At 35.1% G+C, this 19365-nt stretch overlaps 1 protein-coding gene across 5 annotated transcripts in view; it reads right to left on the reverse strand.

The window, feature by feature from the left end:
- The window catches only part of LOC148873278 (protein FAR-RED IMPAIRED RESPONSE 1-like), a 33926-nt gene extending 19039 nt beyond the window's left edge, over nt 1-14887 (reverse strand). The window contains exons 1-3 of one of the 5 annotated variants that reach the window (XM_088961449.1): nt 14676-14755; nt 14346-14470; nt 13269-13846 (exon numbers count right to left, since the gene is read on the reverse strand). In XM_088961449.1, coding sequence (XP_088817575.1) covers nt 13269-13846; nt 14346-14367 — 600 coding nt within the window. In that variant the 5' untranslated portion in view covers nt 14368-14470; nt 14676-14755. Of the gene's footprint in view, nt 1-13268; nt 13847-13933; nt 14015-14345; nt 14616-14675 lie in introns of those variants that run through there. The other 4 variants (XM_088961453.1, XM_088961452.1, XM_088961450.1 and 1 more) reach the window with 4 other exon arrangements.
- Nucleotides 14888-19365: the final 4478 nt, after the last annotated feature.

Raw genomic sequence — 19365 nt, forward strand, 5'->3', positions numbered from 1 at the left:
CCCCTGTCTTTGTCTTCAAAGATTCTTAAGTTCCTTTCTTCCCAATTTGTCCAAACCACTGCTGCTCTGATGCATCACATTTCAAGCTACATCTTTTTGTTGGTACGTCCACTCCATGTAATCCCACATTGCTTTTAAAGATTGAAAGACATGAAGTTGATATACCACGGTTGTGTCCATAGAGCCCAACAGCCAAGAGACAATTTTAGCATTATCCACTTCCCACTGCACAAGATCTTCAGCGAACTTATCATCTGGTTTCAGTTTGGAACCTCCACACACTATAGTTGGTTCCATCAAAATGTGCAGATATGAAATCTGACTTAACTGATGCCATCATGATGAGAATAATCAAAAAACACTAGATATCAAGCAGAATGAAAATCCAAGAAAAAACAATAGTGAGCACTGAAAAATAGAGTGATAGATGGTCCTCTGTCAGACCCCCCATAAGATCTAGGGGAACCAACCAGAAAGGCTTCAAGAAACCAAAAAAAGAAGACCAGGAATCTAAGATTTCGTGACCAGACTTTAAATAGACAAGAAGAAAGGAGAATTACCATATCTGCACCTCAGTTTTTCCAGATTTCAGCCAAGGCAAACAATGAGAATTTCACCTCTCTGATGGTCCAGAAACTTGCAGAAAAATGAGCATTTAGATTCTTAAAATACCTCGGATTGAACTATTAGAAGATTCCTCAGGCCCCCTTGAGCTTGTAGAGTTAAGTTGAAGAGAATTCCATAAATATCTAGACAAAGAATCCCTTCCAATCAACCTACGATCTTCAGCATTGAGAGATAAATTGGCACCCCATTCTGATGCCATGATAGTGGAGGAGATCAGAACTCCCAAGGGTTTTTCCATGCCATTCATAAGAGAGCAGAAAGACACAGATTATAGAATGTATCAAATGAATATCCTAGCCCTTAAAGAATATCTTTTAGCAAGAGGGAAACAAGTACTTACAATTGCAAAGCTACCCCTGGGCAATACAAATAGAAAAGAGTGCAACAAACCTATAGTAACACAATAGGACGGAAACTAAAAAACAGAATTAAATCAATCCCTCTGTCTACAAGCAACTGCTATCTAGCTCATGCATTGCCTATTACAAACAATCAATGGGAGGTGACACCCAAATATAACTGATTTCTGAACACTCTTTGTTTGAATAGTGCATCAGACAAACCCCATTTTCTGATCTCTAAACCCATGTGAAAGTTGCACCTATTTCCCTTTCCAACTGTCCAGCATTATTTATAACATGTCTATTGCCAGGAAGCTAAACTATTACCCTTGAACCAGCTCCACAACAACACTGAGAGCCCCCTTCCACCACTACATTTCTGTAGTTAAGATACTAGGTTTCGGTCCCTGCAACACTGCCACCAGCCTGCCTCTCATTCATTCGCATTGACCTACTGGTAGATTCTCCTTCCATCCTGCATTACCTCAGATCTTATCAAATTAATTGATAGCATCAAACTTATTCAAATCGACCCTAGCCAAACTCATTAAATGAATTTTTCAAACTCTAAGCAGTTAACCTGAGTACTGGATCTCTTGCTCAGTGGACAGTGTTTTAATTATTTGATAGCGATCATTGAGGATTTTGCCTTTTTTTTGATAAATGAAGATGATTTTATTAATGAACAGATCAAGAGGTTAAAAACATTACAGGCTACTCATGGAGAGGCATGAGCTGTTAACTCTCCTAACAAAGTATTACATCAAACTAAACCAAAAAATTACAGGGCTGCCCAAAATAATTGTTCCCTTGGAGACCCTTGCTTAGCTAACCCATCTGCTAAGGTATTTGCTGTTCTGCCCACCCAAAGTGAGGTAATAGTCATACTCCTTGAACACCAATTAACTTTCCTCAAAAGGTCCCTGTATCGCCATATAACTGAGCCTGGATTTGTCAACCATCTCACAACAACTTTGGAGCCTCCTTCAATTACCAGATTATGAACTTCTAGTTGGTCTGCAATCTGAATACCTTGTACAGCTGCTAATAACTCAGCTCCGTTAGAGTCTCCTATTCCCACGGGACCTGAAAACAAGGATAAAATGCTGTCGCCATTATCTCTCAGCACCCCTCCTATCCCCGAAGGGCTTGGATTGCCTTGGCTACTACCATCAAAATTCAACTTAACCCAACCTTCAGGAGGCACCCACGCTGCTGGTATCCTGTCATTCCTGGTATGACTCTTAGCCACAACTATCCAGTTTCTCCAAATATCGTCAAAAGAAAAGATGTGAAAGGAGTCCAGAGTTCTCAACCAGTGTATCGCCCTAGTCAAAATGCATTCCTCTACAGCCTGAATGCTTCTTTCCTTCTCTTGAAATAACCTCGCATTTCTTTCTTCCCAAATTGTCCACAAGGCTGCTGCTCTAATACATCTCCACATAGTTCTACCTTTTTTCTAGGCCACACAAAAAAGAAAGGACCAAATAGTTGACTTACTTCTATGGGCAGATTCCGCCTGCACCCAAACAAAGCAAAGATCCAACCTCAAATAGCAACAAAAAAAGAATAGGATAAAGTGAGAGCAATCCTCACCACTAGCCTTGCAAAGTAGTCACCAATTACAGGACAAACACATGAAAGGCCTTCTCTTCTACAAGCTATCCAAGGTATTGACCTTTTTATGAAACACTTCCCAATAGAAAAAAATAATTTTATGTGCAACAGGTCTAGACTCTAGACAATATCTCCTTAGCCAGAAAACCCAACTATCCCAGGGAAGACCAAAGGCTCTTAAAATAGGAGGCATAAGTGAAGGAACCTTTTGGATGAGGGGACCATAATCTCACATCCGATCTAAGAGGGTCCAAAAAAAACACTGCCAAGAAGCAACAAGAGAGCTGAAACACAAATAAGTTAGCGATCCCTCAATCCCCTATAAAATCCAAAGTCCTAGCTCAAGGAGGAAGGTGAGACAGGTGTTGGAAGAAAATGAGAGATAGCTTTTTCCTTGTAGAGGGAAAGGGAATAGAGGGATGGAAAACGATCCTTAGGAGTAGAGATACCCACCCAAATGTCTTCCCAAAACAAAACAGAATTACCAAAGCAGACATCATACCTGACAAAATTGAGGAATTGAGGGAGGACACTCTGAATTTCTTTCTAAGGAATTCCCAACGTAGCTCAACACGATACACCAACATCCCATCCAAATTCCAATCTGCCATGTATGCTAGCTATCACTTCATGCAACAGCCTCTTCCTTTCTATGGGCCACCTCCACAGCCATTTTCCCAAGAGAGCTTTGTTCCTTTTTTTTTTAATTTCCTGTCCTTTTGCTAACTTCATTTGGGAGTGGTTTTCCTCTCAGTTTGGCTGCAGCTGGACTCCCGTTAATTTGGATGGATTCTTTAGTTCTCATTCTTTCTGGTGCTCTAAAAGAAAAGGAAGAATCATGGGAAGGTGCACTAGAGCAGCAGTGGTCTGGACAATTTGGGAAGAAAGAAACCTAAGGATTTTTAATGACAAGGAAAGAAGCAAAGAAACTGTGATCGAAGTGGTAACTCTAAGGGTGGCACATAGGGTGAAAACATTAAAGTATTTTGCTGACTTTAAGACGGAAGGTTTTTTCATATCCTAGGGAACAATTGCTAATACTACTTCTAGAAAATCTAAAACAAATGAGGTTTGGTCCCCTCCTATGGCTGGATGGAGGAAATTAAACTTTGATGATAGCTATATGGGAAATCCTGGCCCATCGAGTATTGGTGGGGTGATAAGGGAAGAGAATGGGAATATTTTAGCCATGTACTCAGGTCCTATTCAGCATGGTGGTGTGGTGAGATCAGAACTGATTGCAGCAGTGTATGGTGTTGAAAAGCCAAAGAAATGGGGATTAACAGGCTGGTTATTGAATGGGACTCAAAGATTGTTGTAAACTGGCTAAAAAGGGGGAAGGAGTAATATGGAAGCTAAGAACTGAGGTGCTTCAAGCAGATATCCAAAGACATGTTTATACAAATTAGATGGGTTAGGAGATCAGCTAACAGTATGGCTGATGGACTAGCTAAACAAGGGATTCAAAGACAATCTATATTCTGGGCTTGTTTGTAATTAGTGGTTTTTTCTCTCGGGCCTCTCCTTCTGCCACAACTTCTTGTTATATATGCTTTTGTTATTTAATCAATTAATAAATTCTGAGTTGCTGATAAAAAAAAAAAAAGAACTAACTTTCTTAAACCAGTCCACCTTCCTCTTTACTCCTACAAACTATTTCCCAATTAATTTGATGATCCTTTTTTCCTCCCCTGGCTCCCAAAGAAAATTTCTCATTAATCTCTCCAACTTCTTAGCCTCCCTAAATTGAGGATTTTGCCATTCACAACTTCATTGCCTGACCTGTAGCTACTTCTCTATCAGTTGGCATATGCCACTACTGCCTCCTGTACATGGGTTCTTCATGTGTATTTAATGTGTAATTCACTTATCCTAGACATTAGCTAGACTCAGTGTCCAGCATCAACCATCAATAGTAATTTTACAAAACAAGTCTCCAATTGACAGCCCACCAGTGAGAATTGCAGGTCAACTATGTTTCCTAGTGTCAACCCAATCAACATATCTCAATTGACCACTAACTTGGAATGGTCTGAAATGAGTTCTCAACTATTCCCTAATTGAAGTTACCAACAGCAGATAATGGAGGTGCCAGAGACACCTTATTTCCCTTGAATGTGTGAATCTAAACTCATAGACTATCAAAATGACAATTCTTGTTATAGCTGATGGAATCAAGATTGCTATACTCTCCTAAGGCCCAGGAATATAAATGTACAATAGAATTCCCCACACCTTTAAAAGGTTCAACTTCAAGAAATTTCATTCCTAAAAAATTTATATCATAGCTAAGCCCACACTGCCAAAATTTCCTTGCTTGAAATTTTAAGATTTCACATGAGGAATTTCAGCATATCATTATATCTAAACCTTTCCAAGCCCAATTGTTAACAAATTCATAAATAGTCCCACGAGAAGAAAAATTAAATCACAAAACATGCACTTCAATCCACACATGCAGTAAGAAGGTATGCTCTTATCCTTGTAAAAATCAGATCACATGTGCAGAGACCTACGAAATGAAGCCTATAAAAATATTAAAAAAATACAAAAGAAAATACCCTACCTTTATTTTCCCATGTACCCCACCCCTAAGGAAGAACTGAAGAAACCAGAACCCCCGGTTTCTATAAAATTCCACCCTTACAGATGACCACAGCACATCCTCCATCATTCATGTCTCAATTTTGAATGAAGATAGATATTATAGTAAGGACTAAAGCAGAAGCGGCTATTGCAGTTAGAAGAACCTGGTTCAAATTCAACTGCTTTGTTTACATCTTGAAAGCACAGATTCAAAACTAAGGTAGTTAAGAAGAACTTGAAACCTTGTTGAGAGACAAGAGAATTAAAAAAACAAAACAAAGTCTTCACTAATAGAGGTACTAGAGGTACTCAAAGTCTTAACTAGGAAGAGGTTTTTTTTCTTTTCTTGAGAAAAGGTAACTTTCATTTCAAAAGGAAAAGGGAAAGATGTAAATGAGATGTAAAAAGGAACAGGCAACAACTTCATTAATATAAACAGAAAATATGTACACAATAGGGTCCCAAGGAGAGGTAGAAGATCTACCTTTCGACAATACAACTAATTACAAGATAGCCCAATACAACCGTTCCCTAATGACCTCTTATTGGCCAACAAATCAGCCAAATTATTTGAACCCCTTGGAACCCAATGCAGTCTTTACAATCATATCCTGTATTAACCATTTAACCATCTTTAAAGCATCTCTATGAGTCCAAGCTGCTTCCGTTTCGTTCCTAAGCCAGCCTATCACTATTTGAGAGTTCCCTTCCATAACCAGCCTCTCTATGTTCATCTCTTTTGCTTTTTGAACCTCTTGTAGGATGCAAGCATTTCGGCGCTTGTATAAAGGAACAGGCAACAACTTCATTAATATAAACAGAAAATATGTATACAATAGGGTCCCAAGGAGAGGTAGAAGATCTACTTTTCGACAATACAACTAATTACAAGATAAGCCCAGTACAACTGTCCCCTAATGATCTCTTGTTGGCCAACAAATCAGCCAAATTATTTGAACCCCTTGGAACCCAATGTAGTCTTACAATCATATCCCTTATTAACCATTTAACCATCTCTGTAGCATATCTATGAGTCCAAGCTGCTTACATTTCATTCCTCAGCCAGCCTTTCACTATTTGAGAACCACCTTACAAAACCAGCCTCTCTATGTTCATCTCTTTTGCTTTTTGAACCTCTTGTAAGACCGCAAGCATTTCAGCGCTTGTTGAGTCTCCAACTCCAACTGGACCAGAAAATAAGGCTACTATATTCCCTTCTTTGTTCTCAAACACTCCTCCAATCCCCAAGGGGGTTGCAAAATCTGCTACCTTCAAAGTATAGCTTTAAGAAACTCTCTTCAGGTGGTTCCCACTCTTTGTAACCGCTAATTTTCCTTGTTGAAGATGCAGCTACATCCCTCTAGTTCCTTCCCAAATCATCATAAGAGTAGGGTAAGAACAAATGTGGAGCTTTGACCCAATGAATCACCATTTAAGATACACATCAATACTGATTGCAAGCTTCGCTCTTCCTCCTTGAAAAATTCTAGCATTTCTTTCTTCCCACACCATCCATAAAACAGCAGCCCTAGTACATCACAAATTCTCCCTCTCTTTCTCGGCCATCTAAAAGTTCCAACCTCAGACAAGCTAGTTAAGCTCGTGGGTAGAGTCCACTTGCACCCAAATAGTGAAGAACCAATCCCAAATAGAAGAAATGGAAAATCAAGATATTGAAATGTGAAAAGCATATTCACCATTAGCCTTACAGAGTATTCACAAATTTGGAGATATGCAAGTATTCCTTCTCTTTTGCAATATGTCTAGAGAATTGATCTTTCCATGAAAAACCTCCTAACAGAAAGCTTCAATTATTAAGGGTACCAGCTTAGGCCAAACTTCATGAACAAGGAAGGTGGAGGGAAGAGTGGTAGGAGAAACCAAGACCCAGAAAAAATAAGCATGAGAGGAAAGACCCTTAGGATTGGGTGTCCAAATCCACCCATCTGGCTTGATTGAGTTAATCACAACTTCCTCAAGGGTTTGCAAAAGCCGAACAACAAAAGAACACTCATTTGCCTTACCAAAATAAAATTTTATTTCTAAAATAAACATCATACCTGATATGACTTAGGAATTGTGGGAGGACTGCTTGAATAGCCTTCCAAGGGGGAGCCAAAGTAGCTCAAGGAGATACACCAGCATTCCAACCATTGCCACCATTCCATGGACACTTGCCACCTCTTTATGCCAAAGTTTATGGTTTTTAATGGGTACTCTCCACAACCGTTTTCCTAACAAGGCTACATTCTTTGACATAGCATTCCCTAATCCTAACCCGCCTTGATCCATACTGCAGACTAACTCCCATTTCACCAACTGGTCTTTCTTTTCTTCCCCCATCTCCTAAAGAAAATCCCTCATCGATTTTTCCATTTTATTAGCAATTCTTCCACCCATGGAAACATAGTTGTGTTTCTACACTGCTAGCCTTTTCCCAAATCTTCCTAAAATTGGAGTCCAAAAACTATCAATCCTCGGGTCCCCCCCAAGGAAGACCTAAGTAATTCATAGGCCACAGTCACACACTAATTAAACAACCTAAGACATCCAGTAGAACTCCTACTTCAACATCCTCCATATTCACCAAGGGGTGTCAACGGTATTTGAAAATCCATTTTCAAATTCGACATTCGACATTCGACTTAATCGAATCGAATTCAGATACTTCGAATATATAATCGGTCAAATTCGAATATCCTATTCATACCGAATAGTTAATCGGACTCGAATTCGAATATGACCTTATTCGATTCGATAAATATCCAAATTTAACCAATTATTTATTCTTATATATAATATATAAAATTGTTTATATAATTTATATATAATAATTAAGTTATATAAATAACTTATATAATTATATACTTCATATCAATAAAATATTTATTTTATATATTTATTAATTATCTAAAATAATTAATTAATCAAATTCGAATCGAATCGGATATTCAAATATTTAATCAGATTCGAATTCGGATATCGGGTTTTCTAATTGGATTCGGATTCATATATTGCCTGACCCAATTCGAATTCGATCCGCTTACACCCTATATTCACCCCAGCTATGCAGCTTTTTTCTAAGTTGTAAATCCATTCAAACAGCCTAACTAACATTCTTTTTTTGGGTAAAAAATTAAAATTTATTAAAAAATGAAGTCGATACAAGGAAAGTGACCAACGATCACCTTAGAGAAAAAGAAAGAAAATCCAACCCCCATCAAATTCTTCCTGGCGAAAAACAGCCAACCAGTTAAGAGGTATACTAATGGTAATTAAGCAATGTATGAAAATAAGAGGTCATGGGTTCAAATCTTATCAAACACATTTTAAATTATCAAAAAAACAGCCAACCAAGAACAAACAAGAGTCAAAACTCCCCATCCAAAGAAAACAAAAACAACCCAAAAACCCTGACCTTAAGTAAGCATAAGGGATTATCAAAATAAAAGTAAATAAGCCTCAAGACAATGAGCTCCATGATGGCACCCAACCCCAAATTGAGACAAACCAGAATCCCTTACAGCCAATAAGCGCCAATGAAACAGATGCACCACCAGCATCCAAATAAGGCAAACCAGAAACTCTCTACTTCTTTATGGCCCTACTAGGCTTCAACAGCTTCTTGTTTGGTCCAATCCCAAATAGACCCCTTTTCTATCTAGCAAAAACACTTGAAACCAAAATGTCTCGATGCTTCTTGTTCCTCTGCCAACTGTTAGAGAATTCTCCTTAAACTTCTTTGCATTTTTATATTCCCCATTAATTCTTTCCAATTCTAGCACCGAATTCTTCTCAAACAATTGGCTTGCATCTTTATCCTCATTCTTTTTCTTGACAGCTTAGTCAAAATCAGACAATCTCTACATATCATGACTTGCTTCTGAACTTGAGAAATTTTCTTCAAGGAGATAAGGACTACCTCAAATTCTTCCCCCCAGCATAGGACATTTCTCTTCCAACTCTTGAGCATCTTCCTAATGCAATCCTCACCCCCTTGATCAAGTAAACCCAAAGATTTGCAAACTTCAGCCTCTACATTCACCACATTCTCCAAATCAACTGATTTTTCGATTTCATGGGTTCCATCCAATGCAACCTCTTTCGCTTGAATCACCATCATTTTCTTCCTCCTCTTTTCCTCCCTCCTTTTCTTCTACCACTGTAATCTCATTTTCCTCTAAAGCTGAAAACGTTCTGTAATTTACTTTTCTTTTCTTTTTTTTTTTCTTTTCTTCTCCCGTTCCCACTTCTGAGTCCTTCAACCTCACCCCATTGCTTTTACCCCCACAATTCCTCCATAATTTCCTCATTACCGTGGTTACCTTTTTCACAATAACTCCACCTTCTTTACCATCAATACATTCTATGGGCACCACTAAATTCTCCTTTTCTAATGTAAAAATCTGTGTCATCCCATTTAAATCCTTGACTAAACCCTCTTCAGTTTCTCCAGTAGTTTCATCTATCACTTCCTCTTCAGCATCTCATCATCATCATCATCACCATCCATGTCTTATCTCAACTATATGGGGTCAGCTACATGAATCCTGTTTCGCCAATCTGCTCTATTTAAAACCATATCCACTGTTAAACTATTAGTGCTTAAATCATTTCTCATTACTACCCATATCCTTTTTGATCTACTCCTAGCTCTTCTAGCCCTTTCCACTTGTAACAAAAAACACTTCTTCTAACTGGAGCTGTTGGTGGTCTTCTATGCACATGACCAAACCATCATAGTCTACTCTCTCTCATTTTATCACTTATTGGAGATACTTTTAGGTTTCTACAGATAGCTTCATTCCTGATCCTATCCTTTCTACTTTTTTCACTCATCCATCTTAGAATTCACCTTTCTGTCACACTCATTTTCTGAACAAGTTGTTTCTTGGCCGTCCAAAACTCTGCCCCATACAATAATAGCACTTCCTCTTCAGCATCTGCACCACCATATTTGGACTGGAAAGAGCTCAGTCTGAAAACTTCACATCTTCCATTTGCTTTTTTTTCTGAACCTTTATTCTTATAACTAAAAGACTTGCACCAGATGAATCCATCCTTACCTTTTGTCAAGAACCTCTGGACTTCTGTAAACTCTCTTCCATTCTCAACCAATTTCTTACAGATCAGCTCTTGCAAGGGATAGACAATAATGGACCCAGTTCTCGATCTATTGTCCCGCTTAAGTTCAGTATACTTACAAGTGGTGTGACCATGTCATGTGAACTTTTAAAATGGTCACTTATCTACTCTAATGGTTCACCCGATGAATGGGTCTTGTTAGCCTGCTTAGTCTGTTTAGCCTTTAATTCTTCTTCATTTCTCCAAAGGAACTCCTGCAAAGTTTCCACAAATAAAAGCCATGTCATGTGAGGGGATGAAAATAATATGTTTTCTGCCCTCCCCAAACCACTCTATTAACATGATGAACCAGCCTTTACTGTTAAAACTTAACTCAGCTACAAACAACTTCCATTCCTCTTCAATGTGTTCTTCCAACTCTGCATTGTCCTCAACACTAAAGCCACATCCATAAAACCTTTCAGCCAAGTTACTGGTTCTCTCTGGACGTAAACAGTATTTCTTTTCTCTTCTCTGATCTTCAGTTTAACTAGGTTCCTTGCTTTCTCCTCTTTGAACTTGAATATTTTTGCTTTGATTGAGATTACCTTTCTCCACCTACCCATAGGTCTAAACTTGCTATCTTCCATTTTTTTATCAGCAACACAAGAAAATTTTATTATTAATTATAAAAACGAGTACAGTAAGGAGTTGTGGGCAAAGATCAAACCCAAAACCACTTTCAATATTTACAAAACAGCCCAAAACATGGACTGTCTCTGAATTCCACGTTTAGCTAACCCATCTGCCACACTGTTTGCAGATCTTCTAATCCACTTTACTTGGATTATCATATCCTTAGAAACCTGCTTGAAACGTCTGAATTCATTCTTTAACTGCCATATTACTCCTTCCCCCTTTTTCAGCCAGTCCACAACAATTTTGGAATCACCTTCAATATCCAATCTGCCGATCCCTAATTCTTTAGCTTTCTCCACCCCATACACAGCAGCCAGCAGTTCTGATCTCACCACATTTCCATTCTGAATAGGTTCTGAAAACATAGCTACAATATTTCCATTTCCCCCTTCTTACCGATTTATTACCTATTCAAACTGATGTAAAATAATTGAAACAATTTTCCCAGTTGTTTTTCTTTACTTCAATTGCTAATATCTTGTAAATCTGCAAATGTCGTCAAGAAGCGCTTGGGGAAGAAGGCAGTTTTTCTTGTAAACTTGCCATTAAAAAAAAAAAAAAAAAAAAACAGTATCATTCTTCATTAGCCAGCTTATTACAACTTTTGAGTTTCCTAAATTGTAAGTTTCTCCACCCCCAATTCCATTGCATTTTGTATCCTAAAACCTGCAGCCATTAGCTCTGCGCTCATCGAATTCCCTTCACCTATTGGTCTTGAAAATATTGCATATATCTCTATATTCCCATTCCTTAACACCTCTCATATTCCAGATGGTCCCAGGTTTTACCAAAGTTGCAACTGTCAAAATTCAATTTTAAATACCCTCTTCCCGGTGGTAACCAACTCCTTGCTACCCTTTGTTTTTCGATACAACCATGTCAATCTGAACCCACTCTCAGTCAATAACATTGCAAAAAGATCTAAAATGAATTACTTTGAACCAGGGAGATTATTCAAAATACAAAACTCAACCCAACTCAGCCTTTTTTTTAATGAATGAATGGTATTTTATTAAATAGAGATAGAAATAGTACAAGCATGAAGCACCCTAAGAGGAGACACGAGGTGTTGCCTCCCCTTAAAGGTGGTTCCAAACCCAATTCTTTTCAGATCCCAACTCAGCCTTAATACCAACCATTCAAATTTGGCTACACGAATCATGTCTCATCATTCTGTTCCATCAAAAACCACGTTTCCTGTCAAAATGTACATCTTCATGTGATTTCTCAGCACTTCAACCCACATTTTCATTACTCTTCTCTTCACCTTGCTCCCTAGAGCTTTCTACCAGTCAACTGATGAAACCATTCGTTATCTATGCACATGACCAATCTCAATTGACTTTCCCCCATTTTGTCACCAATTGGGACTGTCCTAGGTCCTCTCTAATGTGTTTATTTCTAATTCCATCCTTTTTTAGCTTTGCCACTCATCCATCTCATCATCCTCATCTCAGATATACTTTTTTAACATAGTGTTTATTGGCTGTACAGCACAGAGGAAGATTATTCAAAACTCGTATCGATTCTTTATGGAAAAACAGATATACTATAGTTTCCAACTTTCCATTAATCACTTAGCAACTTAATTTCTAGTTTAGTAGTGCATGATTAACATGTAAGTGTACTAAAACTGTGTAAAGTTGTATTAAATACAATAATGCATATAGGTTATAATGAATTAACAGTATAACTTTTCTGCCCAACACATAGCTATCACTATGTCACCATTATTTTCATCTTTTTTGGTGGGTGGTGGTTGCCAGGTTGGAGGTACCTAGAACCAGATAGAGGAGCTAGTTCCCATCAAGGAAAATGGTTAGCTAGGTATTGCCTAAAAATCCTTATTGGAAAGCAATAAAATAAAGAAAGAAAAAACAACATTTTCTACTAAGATATTTCAAACAATACTTAGTAAGATTAGATCATTAGAAATAGATTAACAAACAGACTTGGAAATCTCAGGTTCTTCCTCTGAGAGTCAATAAGATAGTGAATCAATAGTGAGAATATAATTATTCTGGGCATATAAATTATCCAACAAACCATAGTCACCTCCAATGCTCAAGGATATAAAAGAGTTTAGAATTTAGACACACCATTCACATAGCGTATCTGACTATGCAATACATACAGAAACAAAAGGCATTATCATCTTTAAGTGCTTGGAAAAAAAAACATGTGCATCAAGAGACTTCACATAGGGAACCGCAAACATTAGGCATGAGGGTGTGAATATGAGGGAGCAGAACAGAAAAGAAGTGAAGGAATAAATATGAACAATAGAAAAAGTAGAAAATTAAGCAACTATTAAACAAAAAGAAATACACTGACCTGAGGTCGAGCTTGAACTGTGCCCCGACGACCTTTACCAGCAGGAATACCCAAAGGATGAGTATGCTCAGTTTCAAGTTTTGTAACAACCCATTTCCCAGACTTCTCTTTTCGTACCATTATCATTGCCTTGCAACCTTCCCTGGTAATTGCACGTGGCTTCCGGACTTCAAGGCGCTTTGTTTTCTTATTATCCACACGGAAACCTTCTTTGTTACAAAGAAATCTCCGACTAATAACAGAACCATCCCGACCTGAACGATGGCAATTGCCAACACGGATGATAAAACCCACACGCCTAGCATATGCATCATAGTATATCATTGCAGCCTCTTCTGATTCAAACTCCATACCAATATATGGGTCTATATTTCCATCTAGATCAGCTAATTCCCTTCCATTAGAAACATTTAACTCCCTCCCGATAGGAATTTCAACCATTGCTCCAGTCTCAGCTCCACCAGCTTCCCTACCAAGTGAACTTTCTATCATCTTGGTGTCCTCATCTGCATCAGGCTCCATTCTAACAGAACTTTCTGCGATTCTGTCATCATCACTTGCATATACTCCAAAATTCACTGTCACACTCAACAGCAACACCTATTATCCTCCATGCCAAATAAGACTTGCAAATAATTAATTCAATAAATAAATAAACAGATAACCTTTTCTTCCTCGTCGGCCAAATTGCCCTCCCCAAACCGCCAAAAGCTATATCAAAAACTACAAAATACTAATACTTTCCCCTAGCAAAAAAAAAAAAGGCACATCGTTCTTATTTTCATAAGTGATGAAATATATTCATCTAAAACACAACGTGAATAGTTCATAAAGGCAATCTTCCAAGCACCCATGCATGTAAGCAAAATTCTATCCTCATCAATTATTTTACAGTGGTTATTGCTTTCAGCAACTATATCAAACACATATGTATTAGACACCATTTACCGATTCCACTCAGAAAACAAATAATAAAACACCCAAATGTGTATAAAGCTCTCAGCTTTTATGATAACCGTAAAACAAAATACTTGTAAAAAAAACACTTCCGGCAACTGAAAGACATATTCAACCTACCTAACAAGTCTGTTCCGTTCATACTCAAAGCCTTTCAATGGCGAATAATATTCAACAACATGCCTGCAAAACTTCTCAGTTTTGCATGAACAAATCTCTCGTCTTTGAAATCCCAAAGTCCCAAACTACAAATTCAAATATTCGAACAAATAAGTAAAAATGGGTTTTGTTTTTTAGTTCTCTATTAACCGACGTTTCAATCGTTTGAAGATTAAACAACTCGTAACCTCTCTAGGGTTTCTGTTTTCCTTTTTTATATTAGAAAAAATCGTCTGTTTAAAAAGAGTTTAATATTAAATTAAGGACGAGAAAATAAAAATAAAAACTTACTTGATTCTTCTTTTGATGCTCACCCTCTTCCCTCTCCTCTCTCCCTCCTTCCTGGCTGTGAAATTTTGGAGGTTATTCACTTACCGAGAGAAAAAATTATCAAAGACGGTGGTGATACGGTATGTGGAGATCGTTGCTTTTGATCCATCAGTGGCCCACTGATCCGATGGTTGTGATTGGTTCCATTTTGAGCCTGTAGGGTTGATGAAACACGATATACCACTGAGCGGTCTTCCAATGATTAAGAGACGGTGAAATGGTTTGTGGAAGTCGTTGTTTTCTTCATCCCACTGATCCGACGGTTGTTATTGTTCCATTTTTAGCCTGTAGTGTTGATGAAAACACAAGATACCAAGTGAGTGGTCCTTAATCTTTCCATGTATAAAAGACGGTTATATGGTTTATGGAGGCCTTGTTTGTATTCAGGATCGTCTGATAACGATGTCACATAATATGGACTTAAGTTAGAACCGTTCGATGGGCACATTCAATCCTTGATTGACACTTAGGCTATAAAGGTTTTTACACCTTTTCCTTTCTTTTCCTACCTTTTTCATCAAACCAAACATAATCTTATATTAGAGAATGACTTTGCCCCGTGCTAAGTAGGGCTAAGGGGGCTAGTAAACGGTATTTTGATAAATTTTAGTTTACATTGATTCTTATCGTGTGAATTAGTTTATTATTTTGTTTATATATAAATTTATTTAATTTAAAGATCAAATCAAATTTTATTTCTAAATAATATCCCACTTTATAAATCCTCCTTAAGTTGAATTTCATACTTTTTATTTTGAGTGGATAAGCACGTGTCTAACAATGAAGCTTTTGTTTGACAATGGGAGTAACTAATTTTGATATATATAATAGAAATTGACCCCATATTAAGTATGATGTTAGTATTTTTTTTATTTATGTATTTTGATAAATTTTATTTGACGCCCATTTTCTAGGTTGTAAAGTTTAGGTTATTATTTTAATGGATTTTTATACATCAATTTGTTATTTAATTTAAGAGATCAAAACAAATTTGATTTCTAAATAGACCCCCCACTTTGTCACTTATCATTTAAATTGAGATTTTGTTTTTTTATAGTGGACAACCAACTTTTTTAATAGTGGAAGGAATAACCACTTTTGAGATGTTACTTCTTAAAAAAACAAGATGTCACACTTATTTGAGAAATAAGCTCTTTGAGACCCCACCCCCCCAATAAAAAAAAAAAATCTCATTTAGAATGTCAAGGAATGTTCTCTAACACTCTAATGCCTCTCCACTTAACTCCTAAAATTAAAAATATATATATTTAATTAATTTTCTCTCACAAAAAAAAGTCATAATAGACCCATAACTCTCTTTCACTATTTCTCTCTAAGCCCTAACTCTTTTACTCCTTGTTTTTTGCCAATAATATAGACCATGGGAAAAATAAATCAATTACGTTGAGAATCAAGAGAAAAGTTGAATATTCATTTGTTATAGATTAATTATCAAGAAACTTAATCTCTTCAAGTGTTGTAACCCATTTATTATTGTACATTCTCTTGCATTTGAATAGTTTAGTTTGTATTTGCATATCAACCTTATAAAGGTATTACATCACTTATCATTTGAATTTATCATTGATAGACTTGTTGTATTTGATCAACTAGTGATTTTCTAGTCTAGTGTTATTGGGTGTTTTAAGATTGAACATTGTAAGGTTTTGTTAGCACTTATAAGTTCAACTAATGAAATGTCTTGTTGGTACTCTTAGGTTTAATTACTATAAAGGTATTGTTGGCATCTAGAAGTCTAACTGTTGTAAAAGTTTTGTTGGCACCCAAAGTCCGTGCCATATATATAATGATATTCTCAAGAAGTTGCTTGAGAAAAATGTTGTAGGTTAAATTTGGTTGAACTTCTATAATGTGTGTGATTCCTATTACTCTTGTTGTTGATTGTTGGCTTTCATTTCTTGCACAAACAACACTTTACACCATTGCTTACAATTAATTTCATCTTGCATTTATCTTAACTAGTAAGCATACATGTGATTTGCACGTAGCAATTATAGATGATGATAATGATGGTAATAATGTATCAAAAATATTCTATAAATGTGTATTTTTATGTATTTGTTTATATATATTTATGTTTTTATTATTAATTAAGCACAAATTGCAAAATCCAAATATGATTACATAAACACATCATCCAAATATGTAATAATTGGATTGAGTTGTGAAGTTTCAAATATCATTGACAAGCCTACCTATTTGGCTAGACACTTCTTTTTGTAATGTTTATATCTCTTTGGTGTATTTTTTTCATTTATCAAAAAAAGTAAGGTTAAAATCGAGGAATTGAATGAGCTGAAAAGTAGTTGTTCAATTTATAATTTAAACATCACAATTAAATAGGGACTAAATTAAAAAATAAATATTTTAACCAAAACAAAGTTCAATAACCTTATTGATATTTTTTAATGGTAGTGTAAATATAGAAATATAGATGTGTTCATTTTTTTTTCTATCATTTTTTGTATTTCATTTTGTAAAAATAAATTTGATATGTCACACTTACTTTTTGTTTAATATGATAATTATATGATATTATACATGTGCCTAAATGTTTTTTTTCTTTTTTGCAAAATTTATGTCTTTTTTATATTTTATTAAATTTTATTGTTTATTTATAAAATTAAATGTAAACACACTTAACCAAAAAGTTGAACCATTGATTTTTGCCAAACAATAGAATAGTTTCATTTTTGGCCAATTATAAATTATGTATTTCATTTTCATTGTCAAATAAAAATAATTATTGTTTATTACACTTATTGTTTAATTTGATTAATAAAAATATCATAAATGTGTCTAATTTTTTCTACATTTTTGTAATTTTCTTTATTTATTCATATTTTAAAAATTTTATTATCTAACTATGACTTCATAGGTTGATCAATTTAATTGAGATGATTTATTTTCTTAGCCACCACTTGGACGAAGAATGATTTTGTTTTTTAGTCAATTTTAAAATATATGGGTTTATGTTGTTAAAAATAATGACATAGATCTAATTAATAGCATTTATTAGTAAAAATAACTTAAATGTAAGATTTAATAAGAGAATATGGAAGTTAATAATTTAAGAATAAAATTTAATGAGGGGATAAAATGAGTTGTGAAGTAATAATTGAAGTTATATTTTCAACCCTTACCATTAGAGATGGACTAAATACACAATCATGGGCATTTTAGTAGCTATTAAAGTTATAATAAAATGGCTTCTATACCCTTTTCTCAAACAAAGAAGTAGAGGGTAATTTTATTCCAAAAAGGTTTCACATTGCATTCCCACTTTTATATATCTAACTAGTAAATGTGCCAATAATAGATTATGATAATTATAATAATAATAAATTAATAATTTTCTATAAACTTTATGTATATATTATATATAAAAATAAAAAATATTTATTATATATATTTATATGTATATGTATTTGTATGTATGTATGTACGTATATAATAAAAAATTATTTATTTATTATAATAGGCTCACGAGTCGAGCTCGAATAGCTCGTGAGAAGCTCGGCTTGTGGCCTCCCCTAGTTTATACCCAATGGCCAAAATTAGTTCAGACTTTTAGTTTTTCCATTTTGATTTTGAGTTTTTTTTTTTTTTTCTACAATCCTTTTTAAGTTGTAACAACATAAAAATGTAAACTCCAATGAAGAGATTGAAAGATGGATACAAGAAATGAGAGATTAAACACCAATCTTATATTAGAAATATAAAATACATCAATGAAGCAACCGATATGGGACCTAAGAGAGATTTAGATAGATGAGATAAATGTAAAAAGATGGTAAATGATGTTGTAGTGGCAGTGATGATGAACATGGACATAGCCACTGTTGGTGATTTCTTATCTCTTTCTTTTTTCTCACTTCTTAGGTTTTAACCAATTACCTATTTCTCAAAGTCTCACATTCCCCTTACATACTAACGTATTTATATGGTGGACTTCATTCTAATCCTAATATAATGATCAAAATAAAAATTATATTATATTTTACATCTTATCAGTTTGACCCACCCAAAATAGACCGTTGAACTACTGACCCATAAATCGAAAGCCAAAGCGATTCTATTTCCAATTGATTTCTAAAACCTTGATTTTAGTTAGAAGAAAGTTTCACAATCTTAATTATATTTTTAATAGCAATGTAAATATAGAATTATAGATGTGTTTGATTTTTTCTATAATTTCTTTTTGTATTTTTTGTGTGTAAAAATAATAATGATATGTCACACTTAATTTTTCTTTAATGTGATAAATATATGATATTATACATGTGCCTAAATGTTTTTTACAAAATTTATGTGTTTTTCATTTTTATATTTTTATTATTTATTTATGACATTAAATGTTAACACATTTAACCCAAAAGCTGAACTACTTATAATTAGTGTTTATATTTCATTTTTGGTCAGTTCTAAATTATGTATTTCATTTTCATTATCAATAAAAATAACTCTTGTTTATTACACTTATTTTTTTAACTTGATTAATAAAATATCATAAATTTGCATTTTTCTATATTTTTTGAAATTTTTGTATTTAAAAAATTTATTACCTAACTATGACTTCATAGGTTGATCTTTTTGATATGGATGGTTAAATTGCTTAGCCACCACTTGG

Source organism: Nelumbo lutea, chromosome 1 (genome assembly GCF_056320005.1).
Source record: "Nelumbo lutea isolate HS-2025 chromosome 1, American lotus-T2T, whole genome shotgun sequence".
NCBI classification, from domain to species: domain Eukaryota; kingdom Viridiplantae; phylum Streptophyta; class Magnoliopsida; order Proteales; family Nelumbonaceae; genus Nelumbo; species Nelumbo lutea.